Source organism: Callithrix jacchus, chromosome 7 (assembly GCF_049354715.1).
Source record: "Callithrix jacchus isolate 240 chromosome 7, calJac240_pri, whole genome shotgun sequence".
NCBI lineage: Eukaryota > Metazoa > Chordata > Mammalia > Primates > Cebidae > Callithrix > Callithrix jacchus.
Window position 1 is genome coordinate 68,949,163 of NC_133508.1, and position 17,028 is coordinate 68,966,190.

The 17,028-nt window shown below is 55.5% G+C and overlaps 2 protein-coding genes and 1 long non-coding RNA gene across 8 annotated transcripts in view; 1 reads left to right on the top strand and 2 right to left on the bottom strand.

Moving 5' to 3' along the window:
- Positions 1-4,579, bottom strand: MARCKSL1 (MARCKS like 1). Of its 2 annotated transcripts, XM_078331079.1 has the most exons (3): positions 4,395-4,579; positions 3,359-3,540; positions 1-1,270 (listed from the first exon to the last, which is right to left on the bottom strand). In XM_078331079.1, the coding sequence occupies exons 1-3, from the start codon at positions 4,399-4,401 to the stop codon at positions 764-766; spliced, it is 696 nt and encodes a 231-aa protein (XP_078187205.1). In that variant the 5' UTR covers positions 4,402-4,579; the 3' UTR covers positions 1-763. The 2 variants fall into 2 exon arrangements, with proteins under 2 accessions (XP_078187205.1, XP_035164485.1); XM_035308594.3 differs by lacking the exons at positions 3,359-3,540; positions 4,395-4,579 and adding an exon at positions 2,116-2,402.
- LOC128932620 (uncharacterized) lies at positions 2,514-14,646 on the top strand. Of its 4 annotated transcripts, XR_013519910.1 has the most exons (5): positions 2,514-2,575; positions 3,830-3,900; positions 4,053-4,196; positions 10,889-12,758; positions 14,509-14,646. It is a non-coding gene; the product is annotated as an uncharacterized LOC128932620 (long non-coding RNA). The 4 variants fall into 4 exon arrangements; XR_008482666.2 differs by having other exon boundaries at positions 2,514-4,196; positions 10,889-10,968; positions 12,576-12,758; XR_008482665.2 differs by having other exon boundaries at positions 2,514-4,196.
- LOC144576966 (uncharacterized) overlaps positions 14,419-17,028 on the bottom strand; it is a 3,523-nt gene continuing 913 nt past the window's right edge. For both annotated transcript variants that reach the window (XM_078331088.1, XM_078331089.1), the window contains exons 3-4: positions 16,888-16,972; positions 14,419-14,624 (exon numbers count right to left, since the gene is read on the bottom strand). In XM_078331088.1, the coding sequence (XP_078187214.1) occupies positions 16,894-16,972 (79 nt within the window). In that variant the 3' untranslated portion in view covers positions 14,419-14,624; positions 16,888-16,893. The remainder of the gene's footprint in view (positions 14,625-16,887; positions 16,973-17,028) is intronic.

The window sequence follows — 17,028 nt, forward strand, 5'->3', positions numbered from 1 at the left end:
TAAAGGGACGACATTTATTCCTTTTCCAAATGTTACAGTAAAACCAGGTGGAAGAGAATGGTTTTAGCAGTTAGAAAAAAAAAAAAAAGTACAAATCTGGGGTTTGGCCATTAAAAGTTATTTACAACAATGGGAGAAAAAAAAGACAACAAGAAGTTGTTTCACATTACAGACCTCCCCCCACCCCAAAGCCTAATACTTGCTTACCAAGTCAAAAAAGAGACACAGTTGATTCACAAGCTGGAGGTTTGAACTTGAGTAAGACATTTATAAAAACCTAGACGGGGCAGTGTCCTCCCCAGCCCAGGTGCCACTAGGCACAGCACAAGAGACTAAAAACAATGGGGGAAGGCTGGACACTCAAGGTTTGGGAGTATAAGCACCCCACCTCTGGCTCAGGGATTTGGGGAGTAGGGTAAACAAAACCTACTTGGAAAAGAATTGAGGAAGAAAACCAACAACTGCCTTATGCAGGGGTGGGGACAGGGAAGGAGGTAGGGCCAGGGACAGGAGCATTTCACATCACTAACCTAACTTGGGAAGCTGTAAGGGACCATCTTCAACTGGCCTTAAGAGGAGAACCAGATGGCTGATGGGAGAATCCACAGGAGGGAGAGGAGGAAAGGGAACGTGGCTGGGAGGAGGCAATAGCCCCTTCCTTTCTGGGCACAGGAAGGCAGCCAGGGCACCAGGTCCAGGCAGTGACCTCACAAGGACAGCACAGTTTTTGCAGCTTAGAGATCACCCACCTGCCCCCACCTAGCTACTCATTCTGCTCAGCGCTGGCTGGTGTAGGGCCACTCTCCGGCCCTGAGGGAGTGGATGGCTCTGTAGCCTGGGGCCCTGCCTCTTCTTCTGAGGCCGCACTAGCCTCTGCCCCCTTGGCCTGGGGCTCCTGGCTCTCAGGGGTGGCAGCAGCCTTCCCTTCCTGGGCAGTGCCCTCGCCCTCGTCGCTGCAGGCACCGATCTCCCCCTGCTCCTGCTCTTCCTCTGTGGGTGAGGAGGCAGAAGAATCACCCCCACCCTCCTTCCGATTTCTCTTGAAGGACAGGCCGCTCAATTTGAAAGGCTTCTTGAAAGAGAATTTCTTCTTCTTCTTGGGGGTCTCCTTGGGAGGGACCTCCCCCTTGGCCTCAGCACCCTGGCTAGGGGGTGCTGGCTCGATGGCATCGCCAGTGGCCCCTGCTGCCTCATCTGTTCCGTTCACGGGGGGCGACTCCCCTTCACCCTTGGGGGATAAGTCTCCATTGCTTTTCACGTGGCCATTCTCCTGCAGGGCAGAGGGGACAGCAATGAGGGCAGGGTTTCCCCCTCCCCCAGCCCGCTTCTGATCCCTTCTAGATGAAGGAGTCCCCGATTCGATTCTACTGCAACCCGAAAGTCTGGCTTCAGCCTCACCCCACACCTAGGATCCCGTCAAACACCTCCCTCTCTCCCCTCACGAGCGCGCGGGGACCGAGTGCGCAGAGGCCGCGTCCGGCAGGAGGCGCTGGGGTCCTGTGGCCCCCACCCCCGTCCCCCGGGGTGCGCTCTCTATTCCGCGAGGAACCGCTCCGGATCTTCTGTGCGGATCCCGGGCAGGCAGGCGAGCCGTTCTAGGCGACATTGGGCGGGAAGCCGCCCCAGGGCGCTGTCTCTCTGCACCTGGACGGCCTATTTTCCCAGCCTCCCGCTTTGTGTAAACGGCCCCCACCCACCACAGGCTCTCCCACGTCTCGGCTCCCCCTTAAAAAAAAAAAGACCGTGGGCCACCAAGGTCGGGTTTGCGGGTGGAGTGCGCTCCCCGCCGGGCCCCAGCTCCGCGGCCCCTGGGCGCCCCCTTGGCGTGGCCCAGCAGCGCCTTTGTTCCTCGCGCGGCACTCGGGGCGGCCGGGGGGCAGCGCCGGGGGCCGGGGCCTCGAACAAAGAAGGCGGCGGGGCCCGGCCGGCGCCCCCTCCCCGCCCCTCCCCTCGCTTCGCCCGCGGGGGCTGCGGCGCCGAGAACAAAGGGACCGGGCGGGGGAGGGGGCGCCGCGTGTCCCGGGCCGGACAAAGCGCGCGGCCCCGGCCCCGGGCCCTAGAGGGGGCGAGGTGCGAGGGGAGGGGGCTGGCGCCGGCCGGGCCGAGCGTACCCACCTGGCCGTTGGCCTTCGCGGGGGAAGCGCCTGCTGCCTCCTCGGCGGTCACGTCGCCCCGGGGAGCCTTGGAGCTCTGGCTACCCATGATGGGGGTCTGCTGGGGGGCGCCCGGAGCCGCCCCGGGCTCGCGCCGCAGGGGATAGTACGGCGGGGTCGGCCCGGCCGGCAGAGGGGTGGGGCTGGCGCCCGAGGGGGAGGGGTGTCGGGGGAAGCCGAGCTGCACCTCCGCTCCGCGGCCGACCCGCTAGCTGCGCCCGCTACCGCTCCGCTCCGCGCCAGAATGCCGCCCGCCGCCCGCCGAGTTGCCTATATATACGCGCCCGAGCTCGGGGCGGGGCCGGACATTTAAATGAGCGCCCAATCGAGGGGCGGAGGCGGGGTCGCTTCGCAGGCCCCACTTGCGCAGCAGGCGACTCTGGCGGTCGGGTCCCTCCACCCCACCCGACTCCCAGGGGCAGGTAGAGTCTCGTGTGGGCCGGAGTGAGGCCAGTCCTCCCGCGAGCTGGGCGGGGCGGAGTGGGGGTCTAGAGGAAGGGGACGGGCAGTCATTCCTTCCACTCCGCTCCACCTCCCAGGGTGGGCGCCCCCGCAGCCTGGAGTGGCCCCCAACGCCTTGGTCCTGCAGCTGCTGTCAGTCTCCCGCTCGAACCCTTCGAAGGGCTCACACCACGAGACTCGTCAGATGGCCTATCCTGAATTATGCTCCAGAAAATGTGGCCAACGAAGCCGCAGGGCCCCTGCGCTGGGTTTGGCACCCCCTCCGGCCTGTAGAGCGGTCAGAGGTCCCACCCATGTCCCTGCTTGCCTGCCGCGGCCAGCCGGGGAGCGGGGGTGCTCTGACCTGCCTCGAGGTCGCTCTGGTCAGACTAGGGAGGCCTGTCCCTCATTCCTCCTTTCAGTCTCTTGGTGGCCATTCTGAGTGAGGACAGACAGATTCGCTTTCAGCCCCTCCTGCCCTCAGCCTGGTCCCACTGAAAAGTCCCATGTTGGGGATTCTGTGACCTTGACGGGCATCTCCATCCCCGTTGGAGGCTCAGAGGCATTGGCGACCTGTCGGACCTGTCCTTCCTCTTTACCCCACACACAGCTCTGCTCCCTTAAGTCAGGGTGCCCCAGGCCGGCAGAGGAACCCCAGCTGGGGACTCAACAAACCTCAAAACACCCCAGTTTCTGAAAGGGAGGGACAGGATGCCACCAAGGGTCCCTCCCAGCCCCCAAGGCTGCTCAACCCTGCCTCTCACCTTGCCGGAGAGCAAGAGAGCCTGGAGGCAGGGTGGGGGTGGCTGGAGACTCCCTGGCTCTGGTCCTCTGCTACCTCTCCTGCTGGCCTGGTTAGGCTGGTGGGAACCCCAGAGTCCTGGCCGGCCCCGGATGTCTGTGTCCAGCTGCCCGTCTTCAGCCCCCAGGAGGAAAGGGATGGAGGCTGGAGGAAGCAAAGTGTTGCAAATACAAGGCTGCATCCCAGCCAGCTCAGCAAGTCCCTCCCCTCCCTCCTACGGGCGAGGCCTCCTGGGAGGCCTGAGGCTGTGAAGTGTGGAGACACCCCAGGGCCTGAGAAATTGGGAACTCCCCAGAGATCTGACCACAGAGGGCTGAGGTGGCTTCTAGATTCTGCACTCTGGTATCCTCCATCCCCACCCCCACCCTAAGACTACAGAATACCCTCAGCTACTCTCACCTTCACTTGCCCCGACCCCCGCCTCACTTCACAGACTGGGACACAGAGTTTCAGGAAGAGAAAGTGACGTGCCCAAGGGCGCACAGCAGCTACCAGTAGCTGAGGGTAAGAAAAGGTTTGGAGAGATCTGATAACATGGGCCAAGGGCTGTAAGGAATCCCCTGGCAGAATTTCCTGTTGAGATCTGGGGCTGCCTGGTCAGAGTGGGAGACAAGGGCTACTTTGGAACATCGAGAGGTACCGTGCCCCCACTGCAGCTCACTGAAAATACGGTGACTTCTCCACCGACTGCCACCAAGGGATGGATGTCATATCCTGCTCTCTGTCTCAGCCACAATGGGGAACCCACAATGCTGCCAGGCGCTGCCCGCACCAGCTGGCCAGGCTCAGATGGAGGAAGGGTGAGTCTTGGAGGGGTTGGGGTCAGAGGTTAAGAGCAGAACCTAAGGCTTCTGATCCCCAGGCACTGCCTGGCAGGATGAGAGGCAAATGTTCCCAAGGAGCCCAGGAGGAGCATCGAGGAGCCTCAGGGTGAAAGACCCTAAGTCCCCAGAGCCCTAGAGGGAGCATGGTCCCCAGGGGAGGCTCTGCATCCTCACCAGACATCCCAGGAGGCTGGGGAGGGGGTGCTTGGGAGCCTCAGCCCTCAGCAAATCCAGGTCCCAGCAGAATTTGACTTCTGGAAGAGGCAAGAGGTTTAGGATGCTTCAGGGTGGGGGTGGAAGGGTTCAGCAGCCCCATGGCCTCCTCCGTCCACACTGCGGCTCCTTCCTCCCCAGCTGCTGCCAACCCAGACAATGCGCCCATTGTTCTGCGTCTCCGGGAGCCTGTGTGCAACTGTGTGTATCTGTTTCCCTCTGTGTGCGGCTGTGTGTATTGCTCTGTGTCTGTCTGTGAGACTTCATGGCTGTGTGTGTGTGCCCAGGTGTGCACGTTTGTGGTTGTGTGCATCTGCATCTTTGTTTGGCCTTGTACATTCGAAGGAGAGAGCGTGGTGATCCTGGTGACAGACTCACTGGCTATGTGCCTGCCCTTCCTTGAGACTGTTGGTGACTGTTCTGAGACTGTGAAACTATGAGTGTGTGGCCGTATGAGAGAATATCTATGGGCTGGGCGTGGTGGCTCACGCCTGTAACCCCGGTGCTTTGGGAGGCTTAAGCCCAGAGTTCGGGGAATATCTGAGTGTGTGGAGAAAAGAGTGGCTCCTTTATGTCTGGGTGAGTGTTCCCATGGGGGGCTGTGTGTGCCTCAGTGGGTCACTGAGGCTGTCACTGTGGTGGTCAGAACCACACCTTTGAGGTGTGGGCTTTTGCCAGGATGGAGTGACAGGGAAAGGAGGAATGGGGGAGCCGGACGCAGTGGCTCACGCCTATAATCCCAGCACTTTGGGAGGCTGAGGCGGGTGGATCACGAGGTCAAGAGATCGAGACCATCCTGGGCAACATGGTGAAACCCTGTCTCTACTAAAAATACAAAAATTAGCTGGGCACGGTGGTGCGCACCTGTAATCCCAGCTACTTAGGAGGCTGAGGCAGGAGAATTGCCTGAACCCAGGATGCGGAGGTTGCGGTAAGCCGAGATCGCGCCATTGCACTCCAGTCTGGGTAACAAGAGCGAAACTGTGTCTCAAAAAAAAAAGAAAGAAAAAATAAAGAAAGGAGGAATGGGAAGGACAGGATGACCCTGGGATGGATGGGGGAAGGGAAGCTGCAGAGACCAGAGACCCCACGTTCATACAACTCATCTGTTCCAGTTCTCCTCATAAGGACTCTGGCCTTAGCCCTGGCCTGAGATGCTCCCGGCCCTGCCATGAGTCAGGCACCGACAGCAGGGAATGAATTTCCCTGGCAGGAAAGCTGGGACCTCTGGGGAGATGCAGGGCAGTGCTGAAGATGGAAGGGGGGCAGCAGAAATGATGCCCCATAAAGGAGGCTGGGGGATATTTTGAGGCCTCTCAGGCCTCAGAACCTTGTGTCAAGGACCGGATTAGATGCCAGGGGAGGTGTGAGTGGGCAATATGTAGGCAGAGATGGAGGGGTGGGCCTTCCAAGCGGAAGGACCAGCATATGTAAAGGCCTCGAGTTGGGAAGAGACATCAGAGGTCCCAATGGAGGCCCTATGGAACGGCGACTAGGCACAGCCCCAGTCCCCATCTCTTTCTGGGGGGCATCAGCTGGACCTGGAGACCTCAGTTCTTGCCCCACATCAGCCTCTTCCTGCTGTCACCATGAGCCAGTCCTCTCCTCTTTGGCCTCAGTTTGCTCATCTGTACAGTGAGAGGTTTGGTCCTGTGATTCATAGTTGCAGATACTGACTGGAGTTCCTGTTTCTGCTCACACTTAGACATCTAAGAGTAAGTGGTGAGTCAGTCAGGGTCCCAGCCCTCAGGGGTTTCTGTGGTGGGGTGGGAGAGAAGAGACAGGCCATGTCTTAGGGGAGAAGAAAGCCAGATCCAGCATTAGATGAACGACCTGTGGGCTGCCTGAAGGAGGAAGAGCATGGAGAAGAGCTCAGAGCAGGACAGAATGAGAACAGGAATGGTAGGTGCGAAGGTGCAGAGGTAAAGAGAGGACTTTTTTGGAGCATGGTTTGGGAGTTGGGATCCCCCGGATTTGGTAACTGGCTGGGTGCAGGGACTGGATGCTGCTGCCACCTGCTTTTCTGTTCGGGGTCATAGTGGGTGAACTGGGCCTGTCAGCAGAGATAGGCCATCAAAGAGAAAAAGAACGTGGGAAGGAGCAGCTGAATCTAGCCTTGTTGCATTTGCAGTGTCCAAGGAAGATTCAGGGGGATGACCAGAAGGCAGCCTGAAGTCTGTATACTTCACCACGTTGATATGCAACCACATTTCCTGAGCCAAAGGCTAGGGCCTAAATTCTGACTAGTGACCTTATAGGGACAATGAACAGAAGGTTTAAGTCAGGACCGACCCCCGGAAATCTGGGCCTCTGATTGCTGCCAATAAGACGGTAATGGCCGCCAAGCTGTGCATAGGACGCCCAGGAGGTGCCTAGGTGGCAGGAGCACTGAACTGGTGGGGCAGCAACAGGAGAGGGCCCTGGGAAGGAGCCAGCAGCAGACTAGGGGCAGGAGAAAGCCTGGAGCGCAGACCAATGGGAAGAATCTTTAAAAAGTAGGAAGTGGGCAGGGTGCATCCCAGCACTCTGGGAGGCCAAGGTGGGCAGATTGCTTGAAGCCAGGAGTTCAAGACCAACCCGGCCAACATGGTGAAACCCCATCTCTATCAAAATACACAAAAATTAGTTGGGTGTGATGGTGCGCACTCTAACCTGGGTGACAGAGTGAAAAAAAAAAAAAAAAAAAAAGGCGGCAGGAAGGAGGGCAGGGTACGGTGCTTCACACCTGTAATTCCGGCATTTTGGGAGGCCAAGACAGCAGGATTGCTTGAGCCCAGAAGTCTAGGACCAGCCTGGGTTATAACATAGCGAGACCCTATCTCTACAAAAAATAAGATAGGCCAGGTACAGTGGCTCACGCCTGTAATCCCAGCACTTTGGGAGGCTGAGGCAGGCAGATCACATGAGGCCAGGAGTTCAAGACCAGCCACAGCCAACAAGGTAAAACCCTGTCTCTACTAAAAGTACAAAAATTAGCCAGGCGTAGTGGTGTGTACCTGTAATCCCAGCTACTTGGGAGGCTGAGGGATGGCAGGGTGGTGGAGGTTGCAGTGAGCAGAGATAGCACCACTGCACTCCAGCCTGGGCAACAGAGCGAAACTGTCTCAAAAGTAAATAAATAAATGTTTTTAAAGGCAGGAAGAACAGACAGCAATCACCATCACTGCTGCTGGCGTTGGTTTCGTGCTTGTTGTATGCCAAGCCCTGTGCCAGCTGCTTTCCACATGTTCCCTCTGACCCTGTGAGATGTGTTCCACCATTGTCCCCATTTCCAGAGGAGGAAAGAAGGCCACAACCAGGGGAAGGTGGTTTTCGAGAGCGCTGAGGCGCCTGTCGTGCTAGGGCCAGCTGGAGGCATCCAGAGCGGGTTCCGAGCCCCAGGCCGAGAGGAGCTGCCAGAGGTGTTGGCAAGGAGAGCCCAGGCATCTGCAGGGCCTGCCCCAGGGACTGGACTCTGCGGAACCGGCACTGCTTCTCATGCGCCTGGGCTCCCTGGCTCCTGGTGTGGTTGTCAGCAAGACCCAGGTACACAGCGTCCCTGCCAGTGACAGGCCTTGAACCCTGCTCTGGATATGGGGGCACCTCAGGGGCCCTTCATTGGGAACTGCCATCCAGACAGTGACCAACTCATAAGGACAGGGATTTTGAAAGTTTCTTTCAGAATTTTGGGCTACCCAGACCTTTTTTTTCTCCCTTTCCCTCCCACTTCCCTTGGTTGTATGTGTGTATGCACATGCACACACATGTGTATGTGTGGTGGTTGCCTAGACTGGATGAGGCCCAGCCACTATCTGATAAAGCTGTCTCTCTGGGGCTCAGTTTCCCCAGTAGCAAAGAGGCCTGTAATCCCAGCTCACCTGCTGACCTCCCCCAGGCTTGATGAGGTCACCAGAAATTCAACCCAGTTTATCTAGGCTGCCCGGAGCCTACCCTCTCCTCCTCCTCACCTCTTTCTGACTTTCAGTTTCTTTACAGATCCTGGGTGTCTTTGGAAGGAGTGGCCAAACCAGTGGAACATGGGTTGCTTACAAATTTCCAACCAAAATCCCCCCCTTATGGGAAGTCCCTTCAAAAGAGAAACTGGACCAGGCATGGTGGCTCATGCTTGTAATCCCAGCATTTTGGGACTCTGAGGCAGGCGGATTACCAGAGGTCAGGAGTTTGAGCAGCCTGGCCAACATGGTGAAACCCCGTCTCTACTAAAAACACTGGGTGTGGTGGTGCATGCCTGTAATTCTAGCTACTAGGGAGGCTGAGGTAGGAGAATCACTTGAACCCAGGAAGTGAAGGTTGCAGTGAGCCAAGACCACCCCATTGCACTCCAGCCTGGACAACCAGAGCAAAACTCCATCTCGAAACAACACCAACATTAAAAAGACACTGAAACTCCCTCCTAGCCTAGTCCCCAGTCCCACCCCTTTCTACGTCACCCCAATCTCACCCCACCACCTCTCGTATTCTGCCTCTTTCCCTAAATGATCCAAGCCCACACTACTCTACCTTCCAGCTTTGCAGTCCTGGACAGGTCCCTTCCCCTAGCTAGCCCCATTCGCCCACTCTAAAATGAAGACACTGGGAGCCGCTTCAGGTGGTTGTGAAGATTCAGTGAGGTTTTGTTGTGTTGAGGTGGTGGTTGTGGTGAAGAGCTGGCTTCATTGCCACTGAGTGACTTTAGGTCCTCTCTGAGCCTCAGTACCCTCATCTATAAAATGGGAATGACAATAGTACTCATTCTGTGGGGTTGTTGTGAAATACATGAGTTAGCAGCATCAAGGAAAGTCCTTAAAACCCAGAGGAGCAGACCACACTGGAGGATTTCAATAATGTTCCTCAGGACTGCTACATAAAATTCCGGGGCACGGTGCCTGACACAAACTTGGTGTGCAACAGTTTCCCATTCTCGTCCTCTCTCCTCTTTCTGCCCTGGGGAGGGGAGCTGGGAACCTGGGATTACCCTGAGTCAGCCCTGTGGCCCCTTGACCTCCCTGGGCTCAGGTGATCCTCTCACCTCAGCCTCCCAAGTAGCTGGGACTATAAGTGCACACTGTCATGCCCAATTCTTTTTTTTTCCATGGAGACAGGGTCTCACCATGTTGCCCAGGCTGGTCTTCAAACTCCTGGACTAAAGTGATCCTCCCACTTTGGCCTCCCAAAGTGTTGGGATTACAGGCGTGAGCCACCGCAACTGGCCTGAATCAATTTCTTAAATGAGAAAGGAATGTGCCTCTTCCTCAGAATCCTGACGATTCTCTCCCTTTCCTCTTGTACCCCATAAGTGTCCCCTGGGACCTCCTTTTAGTGACCTTCTCCCAAGAAATATACTCTGGAATGTCCCCCAGCCCCCACCCCCCCCCCAAATACATACTTCATCTTTCTGTGCTCTCCTTAAATTCCCTTTATCTTTTTTTTCTGAGATGGAGTCTCACTCTGTTGCCCAGGCTGGAGTGCAGTGGTGCCATCTCCCCTCACTACAACCTCCACCTTCCAGAGTTAAACAATTCTCCAGCTCAGCTTTCCGAGTAGCTGGCATTATGGGCGCCCACCACCATGCCCCACTAATTTTTGTATTTTTAGTAGAGATGGGTTTCACCATGTTGGCCAGGCTGGTCTTGAACTCCTGACCTCAGGTGATCTGCCTGCCTCAGCTTCCCAAAGTGCTGGGATTACAGGCGTGAGCCTTCATGCCTGGCCTACTCTTCTCTTAAAACCCAGATCAAACCACTCCCAAAGAGGTTTTCAGAGTCCCCAGGAGGAAGGACTGGCTCTTCCCACCATAGCCTCCATCACCCTGGGCTTTGGGCTCGGCATCTCTCACACCTTACTTATGTCCTTCACTGCCCAAGCCAGGAACCTGGATGATCTCAGCTCATTGCTCCTCTCCATGTCCACTACCCTGGGAAGATGCTTCATTCACCTGGGCTGGGCTTTGTCATCTCCTTCTCACTGATCTCTCTGCGAACCAGCCCTGCCCCTCCGGACATTCTCCATTGTCTCAGAGTCACTTTCTTTCTTTCTTTCTTTTTTTTTTGAGACAGAGTCGTTTTGTCACCAGGTGCCAGGCTCTAATGCAGTGGTGGGTGGGATCTTGGCTCACCGCAGCCTCTGCCTCCCATGTTCAAGCAATTCTCCTGCCTCAGCCTCCCAAGTAGCTGGGACTACAGGCATGCACCACACGCCCAGCTAATTTTTGTATTTTTTAGTAGAGATGGGGTTTCACCTTGTTGACCAGGATGGTCTCGATCTCTTGACCTCGTGATCCGCCTGCCTCGGCCTCCCAAAGTGCTGGGATTACAGGCGTGAGCCACCGCGCCCAGCCTCAGAGTCACTTTCTAATAGAGGGTGCTCAGTGGCTATTTGTTGAAGTAAATGAGGGAAGGAATGAATGAAGCTGTGACAGAAATGTACAAACAAATGTGCTCCCCTTGGATTTTAACCTTTCTCTTTTCTTTTTTGAGATGGAGTCTTGCTCTATTACCAGGCTGCGGTGCAGTGGCTCGATCCTGGCTCACTGCAATCTCCACCTTCCAGGTTCAAGGTATTCCCCTGCCTCAGCCTCCTAAGTAGCTGGGATTACAGGCTCACACCACCATGCCTGGCTAATTTTTTTGTATTTTTAGTAGAGACAGGGTTTCACCATGTTGGCCAGGATGGTCTCAATCTCCTGACCTTGTGATCTGCTCAACTTGGCCTCCCAAAGTGCTGGGCTTACAGGCCTGAGCCACCACGCCCAGCCAACCTTTTTTTTTCTTTCTTTCTTTCTTTTTTTTAAGATGGAGTCTCACTCTGTTGCTCAGGCTGGAGTGCAATCTCAGCTCACTGCAACTTCCGCCTTCCATGTTCAAGCAATTCTCCTGCCTCAGCCTCCTAAGTAGCTGGGATTATAGGTGCCTGCCACCACGCCCGGCTAATTTTTGTATTTTTAGTAGAGATGGGGTTTCATCATGTTGGTGAGGCTGGTCTCGAACTCCTGACCTCAGGTGAACCACCTGCCTCAGCCTCCCAAAGTGCTGGAATTACAGGCGTGAGCCACCGTGTCCAGCAGATTTTAACCTTTCAGTGGCTCCCTATTGCTCTCAGGACAAAGTCTGAGCCTTACATTTAAGGTATTTGCTATCTGAGCCCCACAACACACTCTGAGCTTCTCACCAAGCCATAACCTTGTTCCCCTTCCTGCCTTTGCACAAAGTCTCCTCCGCCTGGCTGTCCTTCCCTGCCGTTGCCATAATCGAGGCCAGAGATGATGAGGTCTGAATCCAAGTGGGAAGGGAGAGTTGGCCAGCACCCACGGGTCTTGAGCTCACTGTTCTTCCTACTCTCAGTGCTGGGGCTTAAGAGGGTGGCTTTGGAGGTGAAGTTCTGGGTGCCCATTCGAGTCCTGGTAGAGACATCAGCTGCCAGTTAATAGATATATGAGTCTGGACTGCAGAGGCAAGGCCCCATCTCCAGGTAATAGTTTGGGGGTGATCCCAAATTTGAAGCCAAGTGCTCAACAGGATCCACTAGAGAGAAAGAGTGGCTCCAGAAGGGAAGGCAGAACCAGGTTGGGGGCAGTGGCTCACACCTGTAATCCCAGCCCTTTGGGAGGCTGAGGTGGGAGGATTGCTTGAGCCCAGGAGTTGGAGACCAGCCTGGGCAATGTAGTGAGACCCACATCTCTAAAAGAAAAAAAAAAAGGTAGAAGACATTTAGATTCCAATCAGGGGTGTCCTCAAGGCTGGGGGAAGAAATGGCTTGCGGAGGGAGTGAGTGAGCCACCACGTTAAATGCCGCCAAAAGGCAGAGGAAAGGAGAGGGAAAGGAGCAAGGGGGATGTTCAGGACCAGCAGCTGCAGGACTCAGGGAAGGATTCAACATGGGAGTGGGGAGGTCGGAAGGCTGAGGGGTACCAAAGGTCTGGCTTGAAAAAATGGGCGGAAAGGGGTGCCAAGCCCCATGGAGGAAGCCTGGGGAAGAGCAGCGGCATGTGTGTGGAAATGGAGGGGTCGGTTTGGGCCAGGCTGAACTGAGGTGCTTTTGGGATCTCATTAGATCTATGGGCTGGAGAGGAATCTGTGTTGGAGAGAGAAAATGAGACCACCGACCACTTCTCTCTCCTGTATCTATGAGCTCATCTATGTGCTACTCTGAAATCTCTATTTCCAGACTAGATTTCTGTCCAGAACTCCTGGTGCCCTTGGAGGTCAGCCTGGATGTCCCATAGGGACCTGTAAAACAGACAAACAGGCCCCAGTGGACACATATCAGAGAGGACAGAGTTGGAGGCAGGAAACCCAAGAGAAAGTCAACTGGACTGGTCCAGACAAAGGCAATGGTGGCCTGAACTAGGTGAGGGAAGAGGACAGAACAGGAGAGGATGAAGTCTAGAGGCATTCCTGGAGCAGAGTCCCAGAGATGGGGACTGGGTTCTGCGTGAAGGGAGAGGGGCTGAAGGAGGGAGGGACGTGGCTGCTGCTCCTGAGGGCTGGGTGTGGGGCTGCCCTGAGCTGGCTTCATTTTAGGTGGAGCCCACCTGGCTGCCAGTCTCACCTGTTTATGTGACTGAGAGCCCGTAAAGGGCAGAGGATAGGTCATAGGGTTTTTCTGTTTTGTTTTAGATAAGAGTATTGCCCTTGTCACTCAGGCTGGGTTGCAGTTGTGTGATCTCAGCTCAAGGCAACTTCTGCCTTCCGAGTTCAAGTGATTCTCCTGCCTCCCAAGTAGCTGGGATTACAGGTGCCCAGCATCACGCCTGGCTAATTTTTGTATTTTTAGTAAAAGACAGGGTTTCACCATGTTGGCCAGACTGGTCTCAAACTCCTGACCTCAGGCGATCCGCCTCCCTCGGCCTCCCAAAGTGCTGGGATTACAGGCATGAGCCACTACACCCGGCCCCTAAGGGGTCTTATGTGGGGGCTACTGTTGAGCAGTGATTGGATGAGTCAGGGCAGCTCTTTCCTCTAGCCATCAACACCCTCTGCCAGACCTTTGCAAGGAGGCTTGGGGCGGGGGGGGGCGGGGGGGGCGCAGCGGGGGGAGGGAGGAATCCCTCCAGGCCTCAGTCCTGGATGGGACCTGGGAGAGTGGGTAAGCGAGGGCACAAGGACAGGTGCCTGAGGCCTTGGACCTAGGTAAGGGCCAGAGACCACTCGCCTTATCACCTCCCTCCCCTGCTTTAAACTTGTTCATGGCTCAGTTTCTGCCTGGATAACAGCTTGTACCGGCTTTCAAGGTCTTTGAAGCTGTCCCTGAGTCGGCCTCATTTGAGGCAAAGCCCACTTGGCTGCCAGTCTCACAAATCCCCAAACCTTTCTCCACGATGCCCCTCTCTGCCTAGAATGCAGCTCCCAGGCATGCCCAAGATCCAGCTCCAGGGTCCCCTCCAGAAGAGTTTCCTGATCCACCAGATGATCCACTGTGCCCCAAACTAATGTCACCCTCCTGCAACACTGTACTCAGCTGGTGCAGGTCTCCTCTTAACGAGGCACTTTAAGAGTCAGGAGAAGGGCCAGGCGCGGTGGCTCATGCCTATAATCCCAGCACTTTGGGAGGCTGAGGCAGGTGGATCACTAGGTCAAGAGATTGAGACTGTCCTGGTCAACATGGTGAAACCCCGTCTCTACTAAAAAAAAAAAAAACCACAGAACTTAGCTGGGCATGGTGCCGCAACCTGTAGTCCCAGTTACTCGGGAAGCTGAGGTAGGAGAATTGCTTGAACCCAGGAGGCGGAGGTTGCGGTGAGCCGAGATCGCGCCATTGCACTCCAGCCTGGGTAATAAGAGCGAAACTCCATCTCAAAAAAATAAAAATAAAAAAAAGAGTCAGGAGAGCAGGAACCAGGCCTCTTCCATCCAGGCCGGTGGGGGTGGGGGGCGGCTCATGGGTGGGGTGGGCATGGTGGGAGGGTCAAGGGGTGATGGCAGATGCCCTCCCAGCCATGTTGGTTTAGTCAACTCAGTGTGTGTCAATGGGAAAAACTGAGATCCCCTCAAAGTAGAGAGAGCTAGAGTGAGGTTGCAGAGAATTTATTTGGAAAATGAAGAGCAGAACCACAGAGATCTCAGGAGGGAGGGCAAAGGGGACTCATCTTTGTCCACAGAGGAGACTCTGGATCATGCTGCATGTCCAGGCCATCTTCCTTCTCAGCTCAGCTTTGGCACAGGTCAGCCCCAGGATCATCATGCAAGGGAGCCTGAAGCCTGTCTCCCCAAGTCCCTGGAAAATAGACATCTGTGACACTCCTCCCGAATCCCCAGGGCCCAGGGAGCATGGCTGAGCACGCCAGGCTGCCTGGGGTCAAATCCTGTCCTGCCATGAACTGGCTGGGTGTCTTTGGACAAATGGTGTAACAGTGCTGAGCCTCCACCTCCTCATCTGAGGACACCAAGAATAATGAGGGTGCCCGCCTCATGGGGATGTGATGAGGCTTAAAGAATAAAATGCATGCAGTTAGCACAGAACCTGGCACAGTAAGTGTGCACTGATAGTGATTATTACTGTTCCTATTTTATCAAGAGACCTGGATTCTGGTCCCAGTTTTGCCGCTGTTCCCCCCCACCCCCCACCCTTGCCTGCCTGAGTTTTGGACTATAAAGTAGGTGTTAATTGATTAAATGAGATAATGGATACCAAAGAAGCTTCTGAGATGAGTGATTATTTCTGCCCTTTGAAGTTCACTTCCCCAAGGCTGCAGGGGGTTGTCACCCCCACTCTGTCAGGTCTTTACTGGGCTCTCTGTCCAGGCAGGACCTGTTGCTAAAGGGCCAGCCCATCTGCTCCCTTCTCCCCACAAGGCAGAATGAGAGGAAAAGGCTGGGATTGCCTCAGCAGAGACTGCGGTTAGACAGGAGGAAGAACTTCCTTCCGGACTGCAAGATGCTGCCCTGGGAAGGAGCCAGAGGTCGTGGGACTGATGCTGTTGGGGGGAGGAGTTGCTTCCAGGGGAATGGCCAGGCCCAGCCAGTTAAGCCAGAGTTATCCAGTGGGATGAATCTGCTGCACAGTGACCTCACTTCCAGAGGCCCTGATGGGGCCCTGTTTAAACTGGCCCCAGGGCTCCCATGATCACAGAGCTACAGACAAAAAAGACACAGAAACACAATTCTCCAGGCACAGAGAGCCAGAGGCAAATGGTCACCAACTAGACTACACTGTTCCCTCCACCTAGAACACTCCTTCCAGGCTCTGGAAGTGGCTGACTATCCTTCCTAGCCTCATCTAAGACTTACCTCTTCAGAGGAGATCTCTCGACAATGCATGCATTCTTTCAGCATTTACTGTGTCTCAGCTATGTGTTAGGCACTGTTCTAACCTGTGAACAAGACCTAGTCCCTGTCCATCCCCTATCAAGTAGCACCTGGCCCAGCCCTCTTCTCAAACATATCACACTGTTTCTCCAGTTTATGGCCTGTCTCCCCACCAGAATGTATGCTCCGTGAGGGCAGGGACCTCAACTGTTTGCTTCACCAGTGTAAACCCAGTGATTAACTCAGCGTATAAACCTGTCACAAACCACTAAAATAGGCCCGTGGCAAATACTTCTTTTTGTCTTTTTGAGACAAGTTCTGCTCAATTGCCCAGGCTGGAGTGCAGTGGTGCAATCTCGGTTCACTGCAATCTCTGCCTCCTGGGCTCAAATGACCCTCCCATCTTAGCCTCCGGAGTAGCTGACACTACAGGTACACACCACCACACCTGGCTAATTTTTCCTATTTTTAGTAGAGATGGGGTTTTGCCATGGACTCCTGGCCTCAAGCAATCTGCCCACCTCAGCCTCCCACAGTGCTGGGATTACAGGCGTGAGCCACCACGCCTAGCCAAGCCCTTGATAAATATTTGTTGACTAAATAAATAGACACAGAAATCAGAGATAGGACACAGAGAAACAGAGCCACACTCAGGGTGGTACGGACTTTCAGAGATGCACGGAAATGTGAACAGAGACACACAGGATGATCGCCACGACGGGGCCATTCAAACTAACCCCGAGCCTCCTTTCCCTTCGTCATTCAGCTTAGCTTCTAGACCCAGGGCTGGAGTCACCTTTGTCCTGGGGCTGACCCAGTTGGTGCCCACCCAAGTGCACCACCTTCCTGGTCCCTGACTCCCTGCATCGGGCACGGAGCTGGTATTGTTTGAGGAGTCCTGTTTGGGGCTCCTCTACTTTGTTGGGGTGTCTTCTGATGAACAGAAATTTCTAAGTAGTCAAATTTGTCAATCTTTTTAAAAGTATGCTTGTGTAGGCCCAAGAAGCGCAGAGAAAAATAACCCTGCTAAGACCACGCCCCGCACACCGAGCCCCTCTGGTTGCGGCTCAACCCCACAAGGGTCCTAAGGCCTCGCAGGCCTCGTCTGCAGCGGGCCGACGTCGAGCTCGGGCCTCGCCCTTCCCCGACGCCCTCTGGCTAGGCCCCGCCTCAGACCTGCCCGCAACGAGGGCCCGCCCACCGACCGCGCCCCCTGTGGTCCCGCCCCTCACCGGCTCTCACGGGCGCAAGGGAACTAGGTGTCTCTTCCTTTTGCCCAGAAAATAGTAGTTAATATTCTGCCAACGGTGCTTCCACCTGGAGGGAAGGGAAATCGAAGACAGGGTGCAGGCAAGGATCCTCTCCCTCCGGGT

Excerpts from the sequence above, each read along its gene's own strand:
- MARCKSL1 (XM_078331079.1), bottom strand. Across the intron at positions 1,271-3,358 it reads CTCTCTTGCTCTCCGGCAAG|GAGAATGGCCACGTGAAAAG; the intron begins GTGAGAGGCAGG and ends TCTGCCCTGCAG.